Below are 20,140 nucleotides of genomic sequence, written 5' to 3'. Positions count from 1 at the left end.
TATCCCTGCTAGAGTGGTCACGGTGTTTGCCAGCTGTCTCTCCAATGAAGTGACTACTTTTCCCTTTCCAATACTATTCTTTGGAAGTAATTATTAAGCCCAGCCCACTGGGAGGAGGAGAGTAAGCATCACCTCCTGGAGAGGAGAGTATCTATGTACAATCCTTGGAATTTTCCTGTAAGGTAGATTTGTCCCTTCTACCCACCTACTCATTTAGTCAATCCCTTATTGACACCAGAATGTACTGTGGATGTTTACGCTATACTTTGCATCACGGTACCTTCACCATTACCGGTCACAACCCCAGCATCGAGCGGTTCGCCTGGTGCTGGCTCTCTCCCGAGGAGAGCCCACTGTCGGCGCAGCCCAGCCAGGAGCCGGCCCCAGGCCTCCCTGCCTGCTCCCGCAGAGGCCGGGGCGCCAGCAGCGTCGATGCTGCTTGTGGTCCCGCACTGTGGGGCGAGTGGGCCCACAGGATGTTTATCTTCACTGTTGCCTTTTACATCTTTTTAGTTTTTACATACTTTATGATTTTTATGAATTTGGAGCAGAAGAGGTACTTCAAAGTACAAACCTAATGCATCAATTTAGTAACAGTTCTTGGAAGTGGATTTGGTTCAACTGACAGAGCATCTACCTACTACATGGGAGGTCCAGGGTTCAAACCCAGGGCCTACTGACCCATGTGGAGCTGGCCCATGCACAGTGCTGATGCGCGCAAGGAGTGCCATGCCACGCAGGGGTGTCCCCCACATAGGGAAGCCCCGTGCGCAAGGAGTGCGCCCCGTAAGGAGAGCCACCCTGTGCAAAAAATGCACAGCCTGCCCAGGAGTGGCGCTGCACACATGGAGAGCTGATGCAACAAGATGACGCTACAAAAAGAGACAGATTCCCAGTGCTGCTGACAAGAATGCAAGCAGACACAGAAGAACACCCAGTGAATGGACAGAGAGAGCAGACAACGGGGGGAAGGGGGAAGGGGAGATAATTTTTAAAATAATAATAAATAAATCTTTAAAAAAATTTAACAACAGTTTTAATTCTTGAGGTTGGTTTGAATCTTGTACAGTCACTGTCCTTAATTTTTTGAAGATTTTATTTATTTATTGTCTCCCCTCCTTCACTGTTTGCACCTGCTGTGTCTGTTCATCTTCCTTGTTTCTTTAGAAGGCACCAGGAACCAAATCCGGGACCTCTGATGTGGGAGGGAGGCACCTAATTGCTTCAGCCACCTCCGTTCCCTACTTTGTTGTGTCTCTCATTGTTTCTTCTTGTGTCTCCTGTTGCATCAGACTGCTGCACCTGCCTGTCACACCAGCTCACTATCTTCTTTAGAAGGTAGCAGGAACTGAACCAGGAACATTTCCTGTGGTAGGCAGGAGCCCAACTGCTTGAGCCACATCCGCATCCCCATTGTCCTTAATTTTTAAAGTCTATTTTGGTTTATTTAGGTAAGAAACACTCTGTCTTCATCTCGATTTCACCCAGAGACTTAAATTGAACCCTCCTATGGTTACTAAGCTACATTGTTCCATTACCTTTAATCTGGGTATAAAACAGGAGACCAGAGATCCACAGGTAACATATTTCCAATCCCAACTTTTCTTTCTAGGCCCTGAATGCCACCAAATTTCTGATACCAAACTGTGCTTATAGTTGGCAGAAAACCAAAAAGCTCTGCACAAGCCATCATCATATTTGCTCTCACCTCCTCATTTGGGGGCGCTGTGGTGTGGGCCCTTTTTCCTGGATACACCCTACAAGGGCAGAGACTCGCCCGTAAGCCCAAAGGCCTGTTACTAAAAGTAGGTGGAGTCACCAACTCACAGACAGCGAACCGTATTCGATGAAGGAAGAGGCCTCAACTCAATTATTTTTCCATTTAAATTTTAGCTACTCTTTTAGAAAATCAAGGTGTTTGTATCAGTTCACTTGTTCTCTCAAGAGATACAATGAAGAAAGAGTTTATGAAGCTGGCATATAAAAACTAGAATAAAAGCTCTATGAGGGCAAGAATACAACTTTTTTAAACCAATGTATCACCATTATCTGGCACAGTGACTAGTACATAGTAGGTCAATAAATATGAGTTGAAAAATTAATTAATCCTAAAAAATAGGGGAATGGGGAGGAAGGCAGTGGGTACACATTCCAAAGCAGCTACTGGTGGTTCTCTAAAATTTGGAAAATGTTTCCGAGGATCTTGAGGTTCCAGGAGGAGGAACAAATGGGGTGGCTTAGTAGGAAGTGTCCATGGTTTCTGATGAAGACAGGACAAGACGGGGAGACACAAGAGACACCTCATGTCAGCACTGCGAATGGGAAAAAGCTCTCGATGGAAAGACAGTGCTCCTCAAAGAGCCCTGAGCCTTACCCTGCCCTGTGATTCTCCACGTCAAGGACGGGCCCAGACTGACCTGCCAACTGCTGTTGTAAATAAGGTGGCTGTTTTTTTGGGAATACCAAAAGTATTTTATTGCGCCAAGAAGAAAGAACAAACGAGATGGGACAAACAGAAAAATAAAGCAATGTAGCAGAATTAAACCCAGACATAGTAATAATATTTGATGTAAATGAACTAAATATTCCAATTAAAAGATAACAATTATTAAGCTTTATTTAAAAAATGAAGCACCAACTAGATGCTGTCTACAAGAGCTACTCTTTAAATAAAAACTCACAGATACGTTGAAAGAAAAGACATGAAAAAATGTATACTATACAAATAGTAACCACACAAAGACTATGCGACTATATGAATATCAAAATAAACTTCAAGACAAGGATTGTTATTAGAGATGAAGAACATACCATAATTTAAAAATGAGTCAGTTTATCAAGAGAATACAATGATCCTAAATGTGTACACATTCAGTAATTATGTTTAACATAGTTCCTGGCAGAGAGTAAGAATATTTTAAACGTTAACTATTATCGAAGCAAGGATGAATCAACACAAGGAAATCCATTAATTAAATAAGGTTTTACTGGAATACAGCCTCACTCATTCACCTCTTGTCTACAACTGCTTTCATGATACAACAGCAAAGCTGAGTAGGCACAACAGAGATTGTATGGTCCAGAAAGGCGAAAATACTCACAATCTGGGCCTTCACCAAAAAAAGTGTGTCAATCCCTGGCAGACTGTCTTCCTGATGATAAGGAAACACGGACGGGAGCCGGAGCAGCCAGTGGCTGAGCGCCAGCTCCCACCTACGAGGTCCTGGGTTCAATCCCTGACTCTGGAACCTCCGGGGAAAATCAAGCAAGCAGCAACATGGATAGCGAGATTTCCAGTAGATCCCTGAACGCCAGGGACGGCCTACAACGGATTTACACACATTGCCTGATGTAATCCTCACAAGAACCCCATGAAAAACAGCGAAATGAAGGCTCTAAAAGGCAAGGAATGTTCCCAGGACCACAGAGCTAGTAAGTGGAGAGGCAACCCTGAAACCCCAAAGGAAGCCATGTCCCCAACCATTAGGTAAAACCACCTTCCAGAAGATACAGAAAAATCCTCCGATAACAAACATACTGAAAGATACGACAGTCCTCATTAGCCTTTAACCAAGGTTCACTAGTTTAAAGCAGTTTGACAGGAAGGGAGGAATGCGCTCTTTCTAAAGGGGATCTTGAAGCTAAAATGTTAACACTATTTGAACATCTCCATGTGCGGGCACTGGCCTATGCCCCAGGAATGACATGGCACGAGATAAAACGCAGGCCCCTGCCCCTGCGGCACTTACAGCCACGGCAGGACAAGACGGTGAGCACATCAACACTGTCAGCTGAGGTCGGGGCTGGAGAGGACATGGGGCCAGGGTACTGGGCAGGGCTGATGGTAATTTAAAGGAGTCCTGAGGACATGGCCTCGCTGACGATTCACCAAGGTACACCAAAAACCACCCAAATTTGGAGACTACCTCCAGGAACCGCTTGCCAGCGATTCGTACCCTCGCTCGCCCCGTCCCTGTGCCCCTGCCCTGCTGGTGATGCTGGGAGCAGCAGTAAGAGGGGCAAGCCCTGACTGAGAACTTGCTGCGTCAGGCAGGAGGCGTCTCGATGTGTTACTAACACGTTTAATCCTCACGGCTGCTTTACAGAGAAGAAAAAAGAAGTCACTGAAGGTTCAGAACTCCCCAAGGTCACACAGCTAGTACAAACTGAGTCAGGATTTGACAGTCCGGCTCAGAAGTGACACACGCAGCCTTTAATGCTGTCCTTTCCTTATCACACCAGTGAAAACGATTTGCTCAAAGTTTTTCTTTCTGTAGTTTATATTACCAAAAAAATTATTTTTCCCGAAAATAATCCTATCTTGTAATCTCGAATATGCCTTTTCTAACTATACCCACACAGACCATCTTGCCCACACTGAAAATCAATGCCTTATCCAACCGTCAGGTTTTAGCAATAAAACTGAAGTTTAAAGCAGCACCTGACTCCAAAGTTACAAAGCTTTTAGAAGCAGGAACTGCTCCAGAATTCTCTTAGCATCTGTGCTAAAACCAAAACCATACTGGTCAGAGTGCAAGGTTCGTGCTTTTTTTTTTTTTTTTTTTTAAAGATTTATTTTTATTTATTTATTTAATTCCCCTCCCCTCCCCCAGTTGTCTGTTTTCTGTGTCTTTTTGCTGCGTCTTGTTTCTTTGTCCGCTTCTGTTGTCGTCTTGTTTCTTTGTCCGCTTCTGTTGTCGTCTTGTTTCTTTGTCCGCTTCTGTTGTCGTCAGCGGCATGGGAAGTGTGGGCGGCGCCATTCCTCGGCAGGCTGCTCTTTCTTTCGCGCTGGGCGGCTCTCCTTATGGGTGCACTCCTTGCGCGTGGGGCTCCCCTACGCGGGGGACACCCTTGCGTGGCACGGCACTCCTTGCGCTCATCAGCACTGCGCACGGGCCAGCTCCACACGGGTCAAGGAGGCCCGGGGTTTGAACCGTGGACCTCCCATGTGGTAGACGGACGCCCTAACCACTGGGCCAAGTCCGTTTCCCAAGGTTCGTGCTTTGTCTCACAGCTTGTGTCAGAAGATTCAATGGCTACAGTAACAACTCACCGGAGCTCACTTAAGCTAAGCAGGAGTGCAGCTGGGTCTCAGGAAGCGCCTGGGATGCTGAACCTTGGGACCTGCTCTCCAACTCCGTCTCCACAGCTTCCTCGGGCGCCTCCTTCAGTCTTCTCTCGGGGCCAGCCTCCCTGCCTCTGATGGTGCAAATCCACATCATTACTTCCCTAGACCCAGCAGTAGCCTGAACGCTCTCCCACTTCTACTGCTGCATTCCAAACAGCAGCCAGAGGATTTCCTTTAGTAAATATATTGCTTCACACCCTCCAGCGCCCTTACAATACAGCTCAAGCTTCTAAGTGTGGCCATCTTCCCTCACACACTACGATGCAGCCACACCGCTCTTCGTTCACATTCTCAAACACGTTGTCGGCATCTGCGCAAGTGCTTATGCTGCCGGCTCACTGCTTTTCACCTTGAGCCCAGCTCTCCATCATTTCTGCTTCTTGCAGGGGAAGCTAGGCCCTCTGTTTATTTTTCATAGCGCTGTGCTCAATTTATATTCTATTTCTATACATGAGTTGCCTGATATCTGCCTCCTTCACCAAACTGCAAGCTCCATGAAGGCAGGGAAAAATCTGTTTTGTTCACCACCTTACACACATTGATATAAAAATTTAACAAATTTTTAAAATTCGTTCCAATTTAAAATTTTAATGAATGAAAGAATGGTTGAAAGGGATCCTGCTGGGAGGTAAACCCCAGGAATGGATTTCCGCAAGTTACAGAAATATTTCCTGACACGAGAGTCTCTCAAAAGAAGAAGAGCAAAGGCAGCCCTGCTCTCGCAGCCTGAGGGTGTGCACTCACTGCCCATCCCCTTCTACCACCAAGCCTACCGCCTGAGTTTCTCCTACTAGTCCTCTAAGCCCCATCCCTTCTGCCAAAAAGTCTATGTCAAGCGGTGGTAAACTTCCTGCAATGGGCAGAAAAGAACCAGTTTAGGCTTTATTGGCAACATATGGTCTGTCACATATTCTTTTTAATTGTTTTTAAAATCCTTTAAAAATGTAAAAACCATTCTTAACTCGCTGGCTATACAAAAACCGGCATTTGGCCCATGATCCGGAGTTGGCCAACCCTTCCTTCAGATCACTGTCTTCCAAGCCAGAACAGCCTCTGCTGTCATCCCTCCCCTTCTTACTGCAACACAGAATCTAGGAAGAACGCTAGCTGGTATTTACTCCCTACTATATGCCAGCCTTCACGGCAGGGACCTTACATACTTTAACAATACATTCACAACAGTTAGGCACTTGAATTGATTAATTATCTTACTTGAAGATGCTGCTCTTTACACAATGCTGCCAGAGTTATCTTTTTGGAACCTCAATCACATGTCATACCCTTGTTCTAACCACTTTGGTTGTTTCCCACCTTGCAAAAAATGTCCAAACTACTGGGCCTGACATTCGAGGCTCTTCTGTACCTTTCCTGCAGGACACCATTTTCCCCCTCCCCCAAAATCTACACACACGTCCTGTTGAACGTCTGCAATTTCCCATCTCCATGCCTCTTCAAAGCCCGCTTTTTAATTTTTATTGTTAATGAAGACATACATGTATATTGTTTAAAAGATCAACAGTTCTACAAGAGTTACAACAAAAAAACAAGTCTTCAAACCTACTCCTCATCCCTGCTCCCCAAAAGGCAAACTACTAACTCCAAGATATTTTGCATTTTCTTCCTTATTTCTATAAAACATGCATATATTGCTTCTAAATATGGAAACCCAGGATTTTGTTTTCTTGCATGTGCCATGTACTATCGCTTCCAATATATTTCATAATTTGGGTTAGAGAAATTCGGTGTTTATATTATTCTAAACCTGTAAATTTTACCACTAAATCATGTAGTATATTATGATTCCATTTTCCTTCTTGTAACTTTTTTCCCCAAACCCAACAGTTAGTTGTTTTACCTCCCCCGCCACCTTCCCACCCCCGCCCCAAACCTTAGGCTATCTTTCAAATTCACTGTTTCTTAGAGACGGCCCTTCTGCTCCGATCTGGTCTGTCCCTCTTTCCTCCTACACACCTGACAGCTATCATGCTGGGGTTTCTCTTCAGCATATTTCTTCTCAGCTCTCTTAGGTTGGAGGCTCTACTTCCCAGATTCCTTGTCTTCCTCTTTCTTCACGTACTCTATCACTTTAAAAGAATATATCCTCTAGAAAGGATGCCAGGAAGGTAAAGTTTTTGAGACTTAATATGTTAAGAAAAGGATTTATTCTACCTTCACACATGGTTGACAGTTTGGCTGGGTACAACATTTTACGTTGGAAATCATTTTCACTCAGAATTTTACAGGCATTTCTCTTTTGTCACCTAGCTCCCAGTGTTGCTGTGATTCCTGATGTTTTGCATGTGATCGGTGCCACGTCCACCAACCCCCCGTCCACAAACCCCCGCCAGCCCTTAGCGCTGAGAACTTTCAGAATCATGTCAGGTATTCTACAATTTCATCATAATTTGGAGCTTTTTAAATTCATTGTGATGAGGGCTATAAGGCCCTCCTTTAGATTTAGAAATTCATGTCCTTTAGTTTGGAAATGTCTTAAATTATTTCCTTGGTAATATCCTCCCCTGTTTTCTCTCGCTCCTCTAGTAGCTCCTTTATTTGGATGTTGGCTCGTTAGACTGCTCCTCTAATTTTCTTATCTTTTTCCTGTCTTCCATCTTTCTTTCTTTTCTGCTTTCTCGGGTACTTTCTCAACTTTAATTTCTTATGTTTCTAGTGAACTCTTCAATTCTAATTCAAATTTTTCTTTTAGACAGCAGGTAAGGCAGTCCTCACCATTCAACATGCACACCTTCAGCTACTCCCCAGGTCTGCACAGGCCTCTCGGCATGCCTGGGCACCTGTGTGCCAGGTGCTGTCTCTTCTTTGCAGAGAGCACACCTCCAGTTGAGCCTCATACTGGAGTGAGGAAAAGATGCCCAAATGTGAGCCCTAAGGGGGAGCTCTGAGGGCTGGCCTGCTTAACAGACGTCAGCCAATCATGTTTTCAGCCACACCATTTTCAAAGGTACCTAGAATGTCTGATTTCTTCAACTTTCCCAGCTTTTTTGGCATGAACCTGCTTTTTTCTTGGCTCCCCTTACTGGTAGCTTACATTTTCGTTTTTTGGGGTCTGCAGTCATTAAGCCCTTGTCTACTTAAATATTATACTTTCACCTCCTGTTTGTTGAACCTGTGGATTTACACTATTTTACTGCTTTATTGTCATTTTATTGTAATTTCAGGATAGAACAAAGATTAACATGTGCATATGTGTTTTACGTGCCCTACTTAACCAGAAGTGCATGATTTTCTTGGTCTACAAAATAGGGCTTCTCCACGGGGGTTCTACATAACCTTAGAGTTCCATGAGATGTCACTAAGGATTCCAAGAGATATCATGACTGAAAAAGAATTGTGGTATCTCATGGTATCGTGTTTTTCCAACTTGGCATGGTACACGATGCTATCAGCACTCACAGAGATGGACAGTGGCCAGGCAGGCCCATGGTCTCTAAGTCCCAGGCAGCAGTGCCCAGTGGATCGTGGTCCTCTGATGGCAGGCATTCTCAACCAGGCAGCTGAGACCTGGGGAGCACTGTACTGTGCAGGGCAGAGGATGGGAGCCTTACATCTGGCTTCCCCCCAGAAAAATCTCCCCCAACCTTTCCTTACATGAGTAACATAGGAACAAACAACCTTTACCACTGTAATAAAAAATTGGAGAGAAATTTTCTTTCCAAAGAGGGAATTTCTGCACCTCATCACTCAGAGAGCTCATTGTCTCTTTGCTGTTGTTAACATGGCCAAACATGGATTGTATAGATTATAAGTGAACTGTATTATGAAATTTTCATATTTTTTGTAAGTTTCATTAGTTATTACTTATGCCCTTCTGTTTTATATTTTACTAGCATTTGAGTTTTGCAGACATGCCTGGCAGTCCAATGTGGAAATTTCTAAAGACATGTAATGGCATTTGTAGGATTTGTAAATATTGGTGAAATTGAAGAAAAGTTTTTCTGCTGCAAAGAGCTTCCTGAAACAAGCAAAATCCAAGACACGGTCAATGCTCTGTCTTCAAGTGTGGAAATAAAAGGTCTGCGGTGGAGGAAGATGTTGGTGTCTGCCTGGAAGGTGCCCTGGTGCTGCTCCCAGGCAGCTCTGAGAGGCGCCCACCCTCTCCTGTCCAAAAAGAAAGTCCTGACATCACGGAACACTGCTTTCTCACAGTGAGAGAAGGCTGCCCAAATCCTTGGAGAGGGGTTAAAGAAATAACTTCTGAATGATACTACAAAAATGGTTAACTTTATTAACCAAAGGCCAGTTCACTTGAGAATGACAACACAGAAATATCCTATTACATACAGAAATCCAGTAGTTTAGCAGAGGAAAAGTTCCCAGTAAGATACCGAAGCTGAAAGGTAAACTGCGGGTGTACTTTTAAGACAACAGTAGGCCATACTGTACTGAAATACTTGAAAATGAGGAATGGCTACTGTCAGTAGGGGAAATTTTGCTCTAATGAAAAACTCTGCACTGCCTATAGCACAGCCTTCCAAGGTCTCTGATTATAGACTTTTATTGTCTTTGAGCAGTTTCAATAATCCTGATCTATTAATGTGTCTTGTCTGAATTCTCCTTTAAACTCATTATAACGTCTTACCAGTTCCCTCATTATATATTATGAGTTAAATAAAACCTTTGGCATGTGTTCATTTTATATCTGTGCAAGAATTAAGATTTTACCTCTACCCTATTTAGCAAACATTCCTGGAGAAAACGTTTCGACAAGTTTCTTGGGTGTAAAAGGAAACTAAAGTTTGAGAAATCATATTGCAAAAGGAAACCTTGTAGTCACTGTGGAAAACAGTCTGGCAGGTCCTCAAAAGGTTAAACATAGTTACCATGTTACCCAGCAATTCCACTCTAGGTATATACCTAGAGAACTGAAAACATTATGTTCACCTAAAAACATGTATATGAAAGTTCAATGCAGCATTATTCATGTTAGCCAAAAAGGGGTGTATTAGTCAGCCAAAGGAGTGCTGATGCAAAATACTAGAAATCTGTTGGCTTTTATAAAGGGTATTTATTTGGGGTAGAAGCTTATAGTTATCAGGCCATAAAGCATAAGTTACTTCCCTCACCAAAGTCTACTGGCACATGTTGGGGCAAGATGGCAGCTGATGTCTGCCCAGAGTTCAGGCTTCCTGGGTTCCTCTCTCCTGGGGCTCGTTTCTCCCAGGCTCAGCTGCCCTGCTCTCTCTACAAAGCCAGCTATAGACTATCAGGCGAACAGCTCTGTCTCTCTTCCCAGGGCTCCTGCTGTGTCTAAGGAGCTGTTTCTCTTCCTCCGTGTTCTTCTCCTGTGTGTTCACTTCCTGGACCCCAGCTCAAAACTCCCAACTTTGTCCTATGCCATGTCTTTTCTCTGTGAGTCCCCATGGACTCAGTGCTCTACTGACACGGCCCAGTCAAAGGCCTAATCATAATTTAATCAATTAGAAGTGATACACCTGACAGACCCATTTACAAACATAATCCAATAACTATTTTTGGAATTCATAAACAATGCCAAACTACTACAGGGGAAATAACCCAAATGTTATCAATTGAATGGACAAACAAAATGTGGCACAGCCATGCAATGAAATATTTATTCAGCCATAAAAAGGAATGAAGTGCTTATACAAGCTCAACATGGATGAACCTTGAAAACATTATGCTAAGTGAAAGAAGCCAGTCGCAAAGGACTTCTAAACACTGCCTTACTTCATTCACGTGAAATGTCCAGAACAGACAAATCTACAGAACAAAGCGTTGACTAGTGGTTACCCAAGGATGATGGGGTTGGAGAGAAACAGGCAGGGGCAGCTAAGAGGTGTGGGGTTCCTTTGTGGAGGGATAAAAATGCTCTATGATGAAGCTTGGTTATGGCTGCACAACTCTGTGGGTATACTAAAAGCACTGAGTTGCAAACTTTAAATGGGTGAATGGTATGGTATGTGAATTATATCTCAATAAAGCTACTTTTTAAGTGCAAGACTTGACTGGTTATCCCCAGGTGTCCTATACACACTCCTATTTGGATATCTACCTCATGACCATCTGAAACTGAACATGTTTCTGCTCCTCACTCTCTTACCTTCCAGCACAGACCCATACACACCACATGCTGAACAGGTGTACTTTCATTACTTTCATGCCATACCCTATCTAAAAATCTACAAAAACGCCTTCTTTCTGCAGGCCAAATAAGGGCTGCACTTCTTTGCCAGGGACTGAAGGCGTCCGTGGGTTGGTCTGCGCTCCAGCTCCCTGCCTACCATCTCTCAACACCAGGCCTTAGTTCTCTCAGGAGCACACTGATGGTTTCTCCTCACTTCCTTCATTCAAATTGCTTCCCTTACTTAGTATGCCCTAACGTATCTAAATTCAACCCTTATTTTAGAGTGCAATGCAAATGATTTTTCAGAAGTTTCTGTATTTGGTAATTACTTCACCTATATTAATCTTCTTTGCCTAGCTAGATGATAAATTCCTCAAGTGTAAGAGTCAGTATTGCACGCTTCTCCATTTAATAAATATTTATGGAAGGTCTGCTACTTTCACCGTTTTGTACATAGAGAAACAATAATGAGTAAAATGGTTTCTGGGGAAGCGGACTTTGGCCCAGTGGTTGGGGCGTCCGTCTACCATATGGGAGGTCCACGGTTCAAACCCTGGGCCTCCTTGACCCGTGTGGAGCTGGCCATGCGAAGCGCTGAAGCGCGCAAGGAGTGCCGTGCCGTGCCATGCAGGGGTGTCCCCAGCGTGGGGGAGCCCCACGCGCGAGGAGTGCGCCCGTGAGGAAAACCGCCCAGCGTGAAAAGAAAGAGCAGCCTGCCCAGGAATGGTGCCGCTCACACTTCCCATGCCGCTGACGACGGCAGAGGCGGACAAAGAAACAAGACGCAGCAAATAGACACCAAGAACAGACAACCAGGGGAGGGGGGGGGAAATTAAATACATAAATAAATCTTTAAAAAAAAAAAATGGTTTCTGCCTTCATGAATTTATCATAAGGGAAAATTAGACAAACAACTCGACACATATCAAACAAAATCCTATAAGGTCTCAGAGGACTGAGCGTTCCCACTTGGGTAGTGGTAAAAGGAAGACGGCTCCACAAAAGAGCTGATGTACCTTCCCTGCTTAATTCTAATGGCTGCTGCAAGAGTTATAAAGAGTAATAAATCACATAACATACACAAAAGCATTTTGTAAAATCCTATTCCCATGTAATTATGCAAGTCCTTATTACCAATGAAATAAAGAACCAGAAGCAAGATGTTTTATCTGATACATATTAAAGTTCATGTATTTAGTAATCTATAAAGAGTCTAATACATACCATTTCCCCTCCACACTTCAGCTAAATGGCAACTGCCTTCTCCAGGTTCCTTGCAAAATTCTACAACGTCTCGGCATGTTGTTTCTGGTGTTATAGGAACTTCTGTTAAAATCTGTTCATTGTTGCTCAAGAACACGGTTAAAATCATCTGTAAGAGAAAAGATTAAATTAAAGCTACACTTCAGATTTGTTATCATAAAGTGATCAATCTGTAAATTTCGAGGGTCCCCTATATCTCCCTCCCAAAAATACCTACAGGATTACTTTGGGCAATAGGTAATCTGATTCTAAAATTCATGTAGAAAAATTATAACGTAAGACAAGTCAAGAAATATTCCAAAAGAGAAGTGTATTAGAAGGGAACTGGCACTACCAGATATCAAAACAATATGATACTACCACAAAAATAGATCAAGGGAACAAATCATGAAGTCCAGAAACAGATTCAATTACATATGGAAAATGGGAAATGAAGGTGATATCTCAAAATCATGGAAGAAAAAAGGGTATAAAATGAAGGGTGTATGAGCAATTAAGACATCCATTTGAAAAAAATAAAATTGAATTCATATAATGAATGAATAATATGAGAAACTCAATAAAGAGAGAGAAATTTAAAAGAAGGAATCAAACTGGACGCTGGAGTTGAAGACTACAGTAACTGAAATGAAAAACCCCCAGGCTCTTTTTGCTGCCTGACTGCCGCCATCATGGGTCGCATGCATGCTCCTGGGAAGGGCCTGTCCAGTCGGCCTTGCCCTGTCACCGCAGCGTCCCCACCTGGCTGAAGTTGACGTCTGATGACGTGAAGGAGCAAATCTACAAACTGGCCAAGAAGGGCCTGACTCCTTCCCAGATCGGTGTGATCCTGAGAGACTCACATGGCGTTGCACAAGTACGTTTTGTGACAGGCAATAAAATCTTGAGAATTCTTAAGTCCAAAGGACTTGCTCCTGATCTTCCTGAGGATCTTTACCGTTTAATTAAGAAAGCTGTTGCTGTTAGAAAGCATCTTGAGAGAAACTAGAAAGGATAAGGATGCTAAATTCCGTCTGACTCTGATTGAGAGCCAAATTCACCGATTGGCTCGATATTACAAGACAAAGCGAGTCCCCCCCCCCCCAGTTGGAAGTACGAATCATCCACAGCATCTGCCCTGGTTGCCTAAGTTTTTGTCTTTGTACTTAAAAAATAAAGTCATTGTTTAACTAAAAAAAAAAAAAAAAAAAAAAATCCCCAGGAGAGTTTCAACAGCAGATTGGAGCTGGCAGAAGGAACAATCAGTGAACTCAAAGACAAGACAGTGAAAATGAGTCAGGCCAAAGAGCAGAAAGGAGCATTACAAAAGACAAAAATAGTCTAAGACGCCTCTGGGACACCAGCAAGCACATCAAAAATGTATTATGGGAGTTCCAAGGAGAAGAAAGGGGCAGAAAGAATATTCAAAGTGACAGATAACTTTCCAAACGTACCAAAAGACAGGATTATGCCCATCCAAAAAGCCCAGAGGACACCAAACAGGCTAAACTTACAGGAAAATATACCCCCATCACATACTGATCACACAGTTGATTGCAAAAGACAAGGGGAGGTGTGAAAACTGCACGTGAAAAGCAACATGTTACATACAAGGGAGTTCCAATTAATTGAGCATCAATTTCTCATCAGAAACACTGCAGCAAGGCAGCAAGCTGAAATACTCAAAGTGCTGAAAGAAAACAACTGACAACCAAGAATTTAATATCTACCATAAGACAAAACATAGGATAACTAAAAAATTTAGAAAACTGTACAACCTAAAGTATGGACCACATAGTAAGCACAAATGTTACCTTGTTTGAAAACTATAGTTTCGGAATCTGTACATCAGTTTCAGGAAATATGATATGAATAAGTTAAAAGATTATTGCTGTGGAAGGGAAAAGGTTTTATGGTGGATCTGGGGAAATACTATATATTGTATATATGAATTTTGGTGATCTAAGACTCTTCTGAAGCTGACATTATGTTGGGATTCACTTTACGGGAAGTTTTGGATCACAGAGTGGTTCAACAATGGCAGCGGAGGAATACTGATATGGGATGTTATTGACAGGATATATATGGTTGACAGGGAGTTATACAGGGCATATGCCCAGGGTATATGGTAATGTCTATATATACTCATAGTGGAAACAATTAAAAACAACAGCTGGGGGGGTACTGGGCTCCTGGCCGGGGGGTCACTGTTGTGGGCCCTGGGAGAGCAGCGGCAATCCTCCAGGTGCAACGGCAAGAACCAGGAAGGAAGGAGGGCCCAACAGTGGGCTCTTGATACTAATGGCTACACTTTTGAGCCTATGCACCTGCAATAAGAACAAGACCTAGAGTAGCATTGTGCCTGGGGGTTTCCTCCTGACAGCCTTCATGTTACTCAAATGTGGCCACTCTCACAGCCAAACTCAGCGTGTAGATGTGATGCATTCCCCCCAGCGTGGGACACGACACCCGGGGATGAGCCTCCCTGGCACCGAGGGATCACTACCACATACCAGCTGAAGAAGCAACTAGAAAATGACCTTGAATTAAAGATTCAATGCGGAACAGCAGAATATACCTGTCTACATATAATAACATGACTTCAGGAAGCGGTTTGACCTAATGTAAGGGGGAAATGGAAAGGAGAAATGAGATTATAAGGCTGTGAGTCTCTAAAAAAGAGTCTGGAGGTTGTCAGAAGGAATACCCCTATGTACAACTGAACAGAGTCTAAGAGACAGATAAGGTAGATACAACCCCAGGTATTGGTTCTTTTGAGGGATAAAGAGACCCACGGGTTCTATGGTCATGGCAGAAGGGGTTCACTGCCATGACAGATGGCCCTTCTTTGGAGCTGGTGTTTCTGCGTGATGGAAATGGACTCAGAGGGGATCTCTTTTCACAAGACTTGCATGCTACTTTATTGGAATTGTAGTTGGTGCTGGGTTTAAGATATATGTAGGGGATTTGAATCTCTGGACTGATAATATGACACCCAGACCCAGAGCCTCAACAGACTTCAGCTCCTACACTTTGACTTATTGGACTTACTCCACTCAGCTAACATGGAGTTGAAGAAGGTCAACTACCACAACATGGAGCCTAGAGTGTCTACAACTAGAAGCGGGAAGAGTGCATCCAGTACCCATGTGCAATCTAAGCCCTCACTTGACATAGGTGTGCAATGGACACAACCAATCCAATGTCCACAGAGAAAATGTGGAATGGGTGTGGGAACGGTAGCCATGGGGGCTGCTGGGTGTGGGGAACGGGAGGAAGAGATGAGATGTGGAGGCGTTTTCGGGACGTGGAGTTGTCCTGGATAGTGCTTCACGGACAATTACGGGACACTGTAGATCCCCCCAGGGCCCACTGGATGGAACGTGAGAGAGTCTGGGCTATGATGTGAACCATTGACTATGGGGTGCAGTGATGCTCAGAGATGAACTTACCAGGTGCAATGGATGTATCACGATGATGGGAGAGAGTGTTGCTGTGGGGGGAGTGGGGGGCGGGGGCGGTGGGGTTGAATGGGACCTCATATATATTTTTTAATGTAATTAAAAATAATAATAATAAATAAATATTTTAAAAAAAAGAATTTAATATCTGACTAAACGTATTTTCAAAAATGAGGGAGCCATTCCCAGATAAACAAAAGCTGAAGGACTTCACCTCTACTAAAGCTGCCCTAAGTTCTTCAGACTAAAGGAAGGTCACTAGACAGTGGCTGAAAGCTGCATAAAGAAATAAAGACCGGGAAGTGAATTTGGCCCAACGGATAGAGTGTCTGCCTACCACATGGGAGGTCCAGGGTTCAAACCGAGGGCCTCCTGACCCGCGTGATGAGCTGGCCCATAAGCAGTGCTGATGCGCTCAAGGAGTGCTGTGCCACGCAGGGGTGTCCCCCACATAGGGGAGCCCTACATGCAAGGAGCGCGTCCCATATGGAGAGCCGCCCAGTGCGAAAAAAGTGCAGCCTGCCCATGAATGGCACTGCACACATGGACACTGACGCAGCAAGATGACACAACAAAAAGACACAGATTCTGGGTGCCGCTGACAAGAACACAAGTGGACACAGAAGAACAAACAGTGAATGGACACAGAGAGCAGACAATTGGGGGGGGGGAAGGGGAGAGAAATAAATAAAAAATAAATCTTAAAAAAAAAAAAAAGAAAGACACCCGGTATAGGTAACCATTTGGGTAATTTTAGATGCCAGTACTATTTTATTTTTTACTTTATTTTTCAGTATGTAACTCCACTTCTTACTTCCTACAGGTGCTAAAATGCAAATGCACAAAAACTAATGATAAATCTATGGTTTTAGATATACAATTACAAAGATAAAATTGGTAATAAGTACAAGAAAGGTGGATGGACAGAGGTGTATAGAAACAGTGTATGGGTATTCTGCTATTAAAACCAAGGTGGTATCAAATCAAATATGATTATAATTATTCAGGAAGTTAAAATTTTATCCCATGGTAATCACAAGGAAAATATATGAAAAGTCTATCCATATGGAAATGAGAAAGGACTCAATATGGTACAATACCAAAAAAGAAAATCAAATAAATATGAAAGAAGGTATTAATGAAAGAAAGGAGGGACAAAAAAAGGTATAAGACTTACAAAGATTAGTCATGGCCCACTGGGTGGAATGGGGGAGAGTGTGGACTGCAATGTGGACCACTGTCCATGTGCTGCAGCCGTTCTCCAGAATGTATTTGCTGGGTGCAGTGGATGTGCCACAATGATGGAAGAGTTTGTTGATGGGGGCAGGGTGGTGTGGGTGGAGTGGGGGGTATATGTGGACCTCATATTTTTTTAATGTAACATTTGAAAGAAAATAAAGAAGAAGAAAAAAAAGACTTACAAAGATTAAATACCAAAATGGCAGAAGAAAGTCCTGCATTATCAGAAGTGACTTTAAATATAAATGGCTTAAACTCCCCAGTCAAAAGGCAGAGATTGGCAGAATGGATTAAAAAAAAAAATAACTAGATGCTGTTTATAAGAGACTCACCTTAATTCAAAGACATAAGTAAGTTGAAAGTGAAAGTACAGACAAAAATGTGCCATGCAAGTAGTACCCAAAAGAGAGCTGCAGAAGCTATACTAATATCAGATAAAATAGACTAAGTAAAAAAAAAACTGCCACAAGAGGCAAAGATGGGCAGTATAGCTGATAAAGGGGTCAATTCAACAAGAAGACATAACCATTATAAATATACATGCACCCAACACCAGAGCCCCAAAATATATGAAGCAAATATTGACAAATTTGAAGGAATAAACATACAGTTCTGTATTAATAGTAGGAAACTTTAATACTTCACCTTGAATAATGGCTAGAACATCTAGAACATCTATAAGGAAACATAAGACTCGAAAGATACCATAAACCAACAAAACCTAACAGACATACACAGAATACTTCACCCAACAATACAAAAAATACACATTCTTCTCCAAGTACCCATGGATCATGCTCTAGGATAGACCACATCTTAAGTCACAAAACAAGTCCCAATACATTAAAAAATATTGAAATCATAAAATGTACCCTCTCTAACCACAATGAAATGAAGCTCAGAAATCAATGAGAGAGAGAGAAATGGAAGATTCACAAATATGTGGAAATTAAACAAAGTACTCTCAAACAACCATGGGTTACAGAGGAAACCACAAAGGAAATTAGGAATATCTTGAGGCCAAAGAAAATAATTAAAAAAACATACAAAACTTTGGGGATACAGCAAAGGCAGTGCTGAGAGGGAAATTTATAGTTCTAAATGTTTATCTTAAAAAAGATGTCAAATCAGAGACCTAACCTCAGAATCAAAAGAACTAGAAAAAGAAGAGCAAACCAAACCCAAAGTGAGCAGAAGGAAGTAAATAACAAATATTAGAGCAGAAATCAATGCTATTAAGAGTTAAAAATAAGGAGGTATCAATCGGTAGAGTGGAGAAAGTGGTAGAGGGTGGGTAGGGGACACTGGCACTGCCCTGGATCTCAGGCTGAGTTCCACAGCATCACCCCCTCTTCCCTCTAGGGAGGAAGGGGTGAGGCAAAGGAACTCCAGCCATGCTCTATCAAAGTGTGAGAGCTTTCAGGAGAAATACCTCGAAAGCCTACACAAAATACCCCTAGAATCTCCAGTTTTTTGACAGTGGCTTGGATACAGAAGTTGCTTCCTTTTGAAAGAAAGTTTATAAAAATATTTCTCAGGCCAGAGTGAAAAGATTAAGTATGAGAACAGATTTATGGACCCAACCCAGGAGCCACTACATTCTGTGGAATGGAATCTCAGGGCTGGGGCAGGGTTTTACCATGTCTGGTCTTCTCATAACCCACTCTGGGGACAGGGTGCTGGGAACTGTCCCAAGTAGTGGGTTATTTATTTATTCATTTATTTCTCTCCCCCCCCCCCCCCCCCACCAGTTGTCTGTTCTCTGTGTCTATTTGCTGCGTCGTCTTCTTTGTCCACTTCTGTTGTTGTCAGCGGCACGGGAATCTGTTTCTTTTTGTTGCATCATCTTGTTGTGTCAGCTCTCCGTGTGTGTGGAGCCATTCCTGGGCAGGCTGCACTTTCTTTTGTGCTGGGTGGCTCTCCTTATGGGGTGCACTCCTTGTGTGTGGGGCTCCCCTACGTGGGGGACACCCCTGTGTGGCACAGCACTCCTTGTGCACATCAGCACTGCTCATGGGCCAGCTCATCACAGGTCAGAAGGTCCTGGATTTGAACCTTGGACCTCCCATGTGGTAGGCGGATGCCCTAACCATTGGGCCAAGTCCACTTCCCAGCAGTGGGTTCTGATGACAGACAAAAGGGGTGGTTGGGACAGCTGCTGACCTACCGCTTCCACTCTAGGCCGATAGAATTTTATTTATTTGCTCCCTTGGATAACTCCACCTTGGGTCCCACTTTCTGCAGGATGCCAACTGCATTAGCTGTGTGTGAATGACGTATCTTGGGCTTTTAACTTTTAAAAAAATATAAATATTCTGGTTCTGTATTTTAGTATATTTTAATCTAAAGCCCTCATTTCTGCACTGTGCTCTCAGGTACATGAGCAATCTCAGGCATAAGTCAGCAGCACCTCCATGTCTGTACAGCAGGAATACTTCTTTGTTGTTTTTGCTTTATCACCACAAAGAACAACTATTTGAACTACCTCATTTTTGTCAATTAGAGCTGGCTTTTCTGCTATAGTGTTCTCTTGAAATCCCTCTGCCTGTTAAGTGTTTCATGGGAGAACAGGTTTTTAACTGGGTTGCCCCATGACTTGATCTACTGGAAGACTGGAAATTAGTCTAAACGGGAAGGTAGTACAGAGAGGTTAGGAGAGGCTGGGCCAGGTTACAGGGCAAGAGAGGAAGCCAAGGTTATGAGAGAATTGTGTATGTAATAAGGGATTCCCGTCCTCATCCTTTTCATCCCAGGGCACGGGACTTGCTGGGCACACCAGATTCATCCTTCACTGGATCAGGCCAGGCTTGCCATGCACAATGGGTGTGTGTGTGTGTCCAAGGATGGATGGATGAAGCAAAGAGTAAAATCCTTAACCTTTCAAAACGCTGGACTTTTTCTGCTTGGCTTCCAGAAGCCAATGTGCTACCCTGCTGCAGTAGCCATCAGTGTCGCGGTAGCTAA

The 20,140-nt window shown here is 43.3% G+C and overlaps 1 protein-coding gene across 16 annotated transcripts in view; it reads right to left on the bottom strand.

The window, feature by feature from the left end:
- PPP1R13B (protein phosphatase 1 regulatory subunit 13B) overlaps positions 1 to 20,140 on the bottom strand; it is a 130,106-nt gene that overhangs the window by 67,297 nt on the left and 42,669 nt on the right. For 14 of the 16 annotated variants that reach the window (XM_071213580.1, XM_058291003.2, XM_071213583.1 and 11 more), the window contains exon 2: positions 12,459 to 12,606. In XM_071213580.1, the coding sequence (XP_071069681.1) occupies positions 12,459 to 12,606 (148 nt within the window). Of the gene's footprint in view, positions 1 to 5,053; positions 5,200 to 12,458; positions 12,607 to 20,140 lie in introns of those variants that run through there. The other 2 variants (XM_058291025.2, XM_071213591.1) reach the window with 1 other exon arrangement.

This window comes from Dasypus novemcinctus, chromosome 3 (assembly GCF_030445035.2).
Source record: "Dasypus novemcinctus isolate mDasNov1 chromosome 3, mDasNov1.1.hap2, whole genome shotgun sequence".
NCBI lineage: Eukaryota > Metazoa > Chordata > Mammalia > Cingulata > Dasypodidae > Dasypus > Dasypus novemcinctus.
The sequence above is the reverse complement of the archived record's forward strand: the minus strand, read 5'-3'. Positions and strand labels throughout refer to the sequence as shown.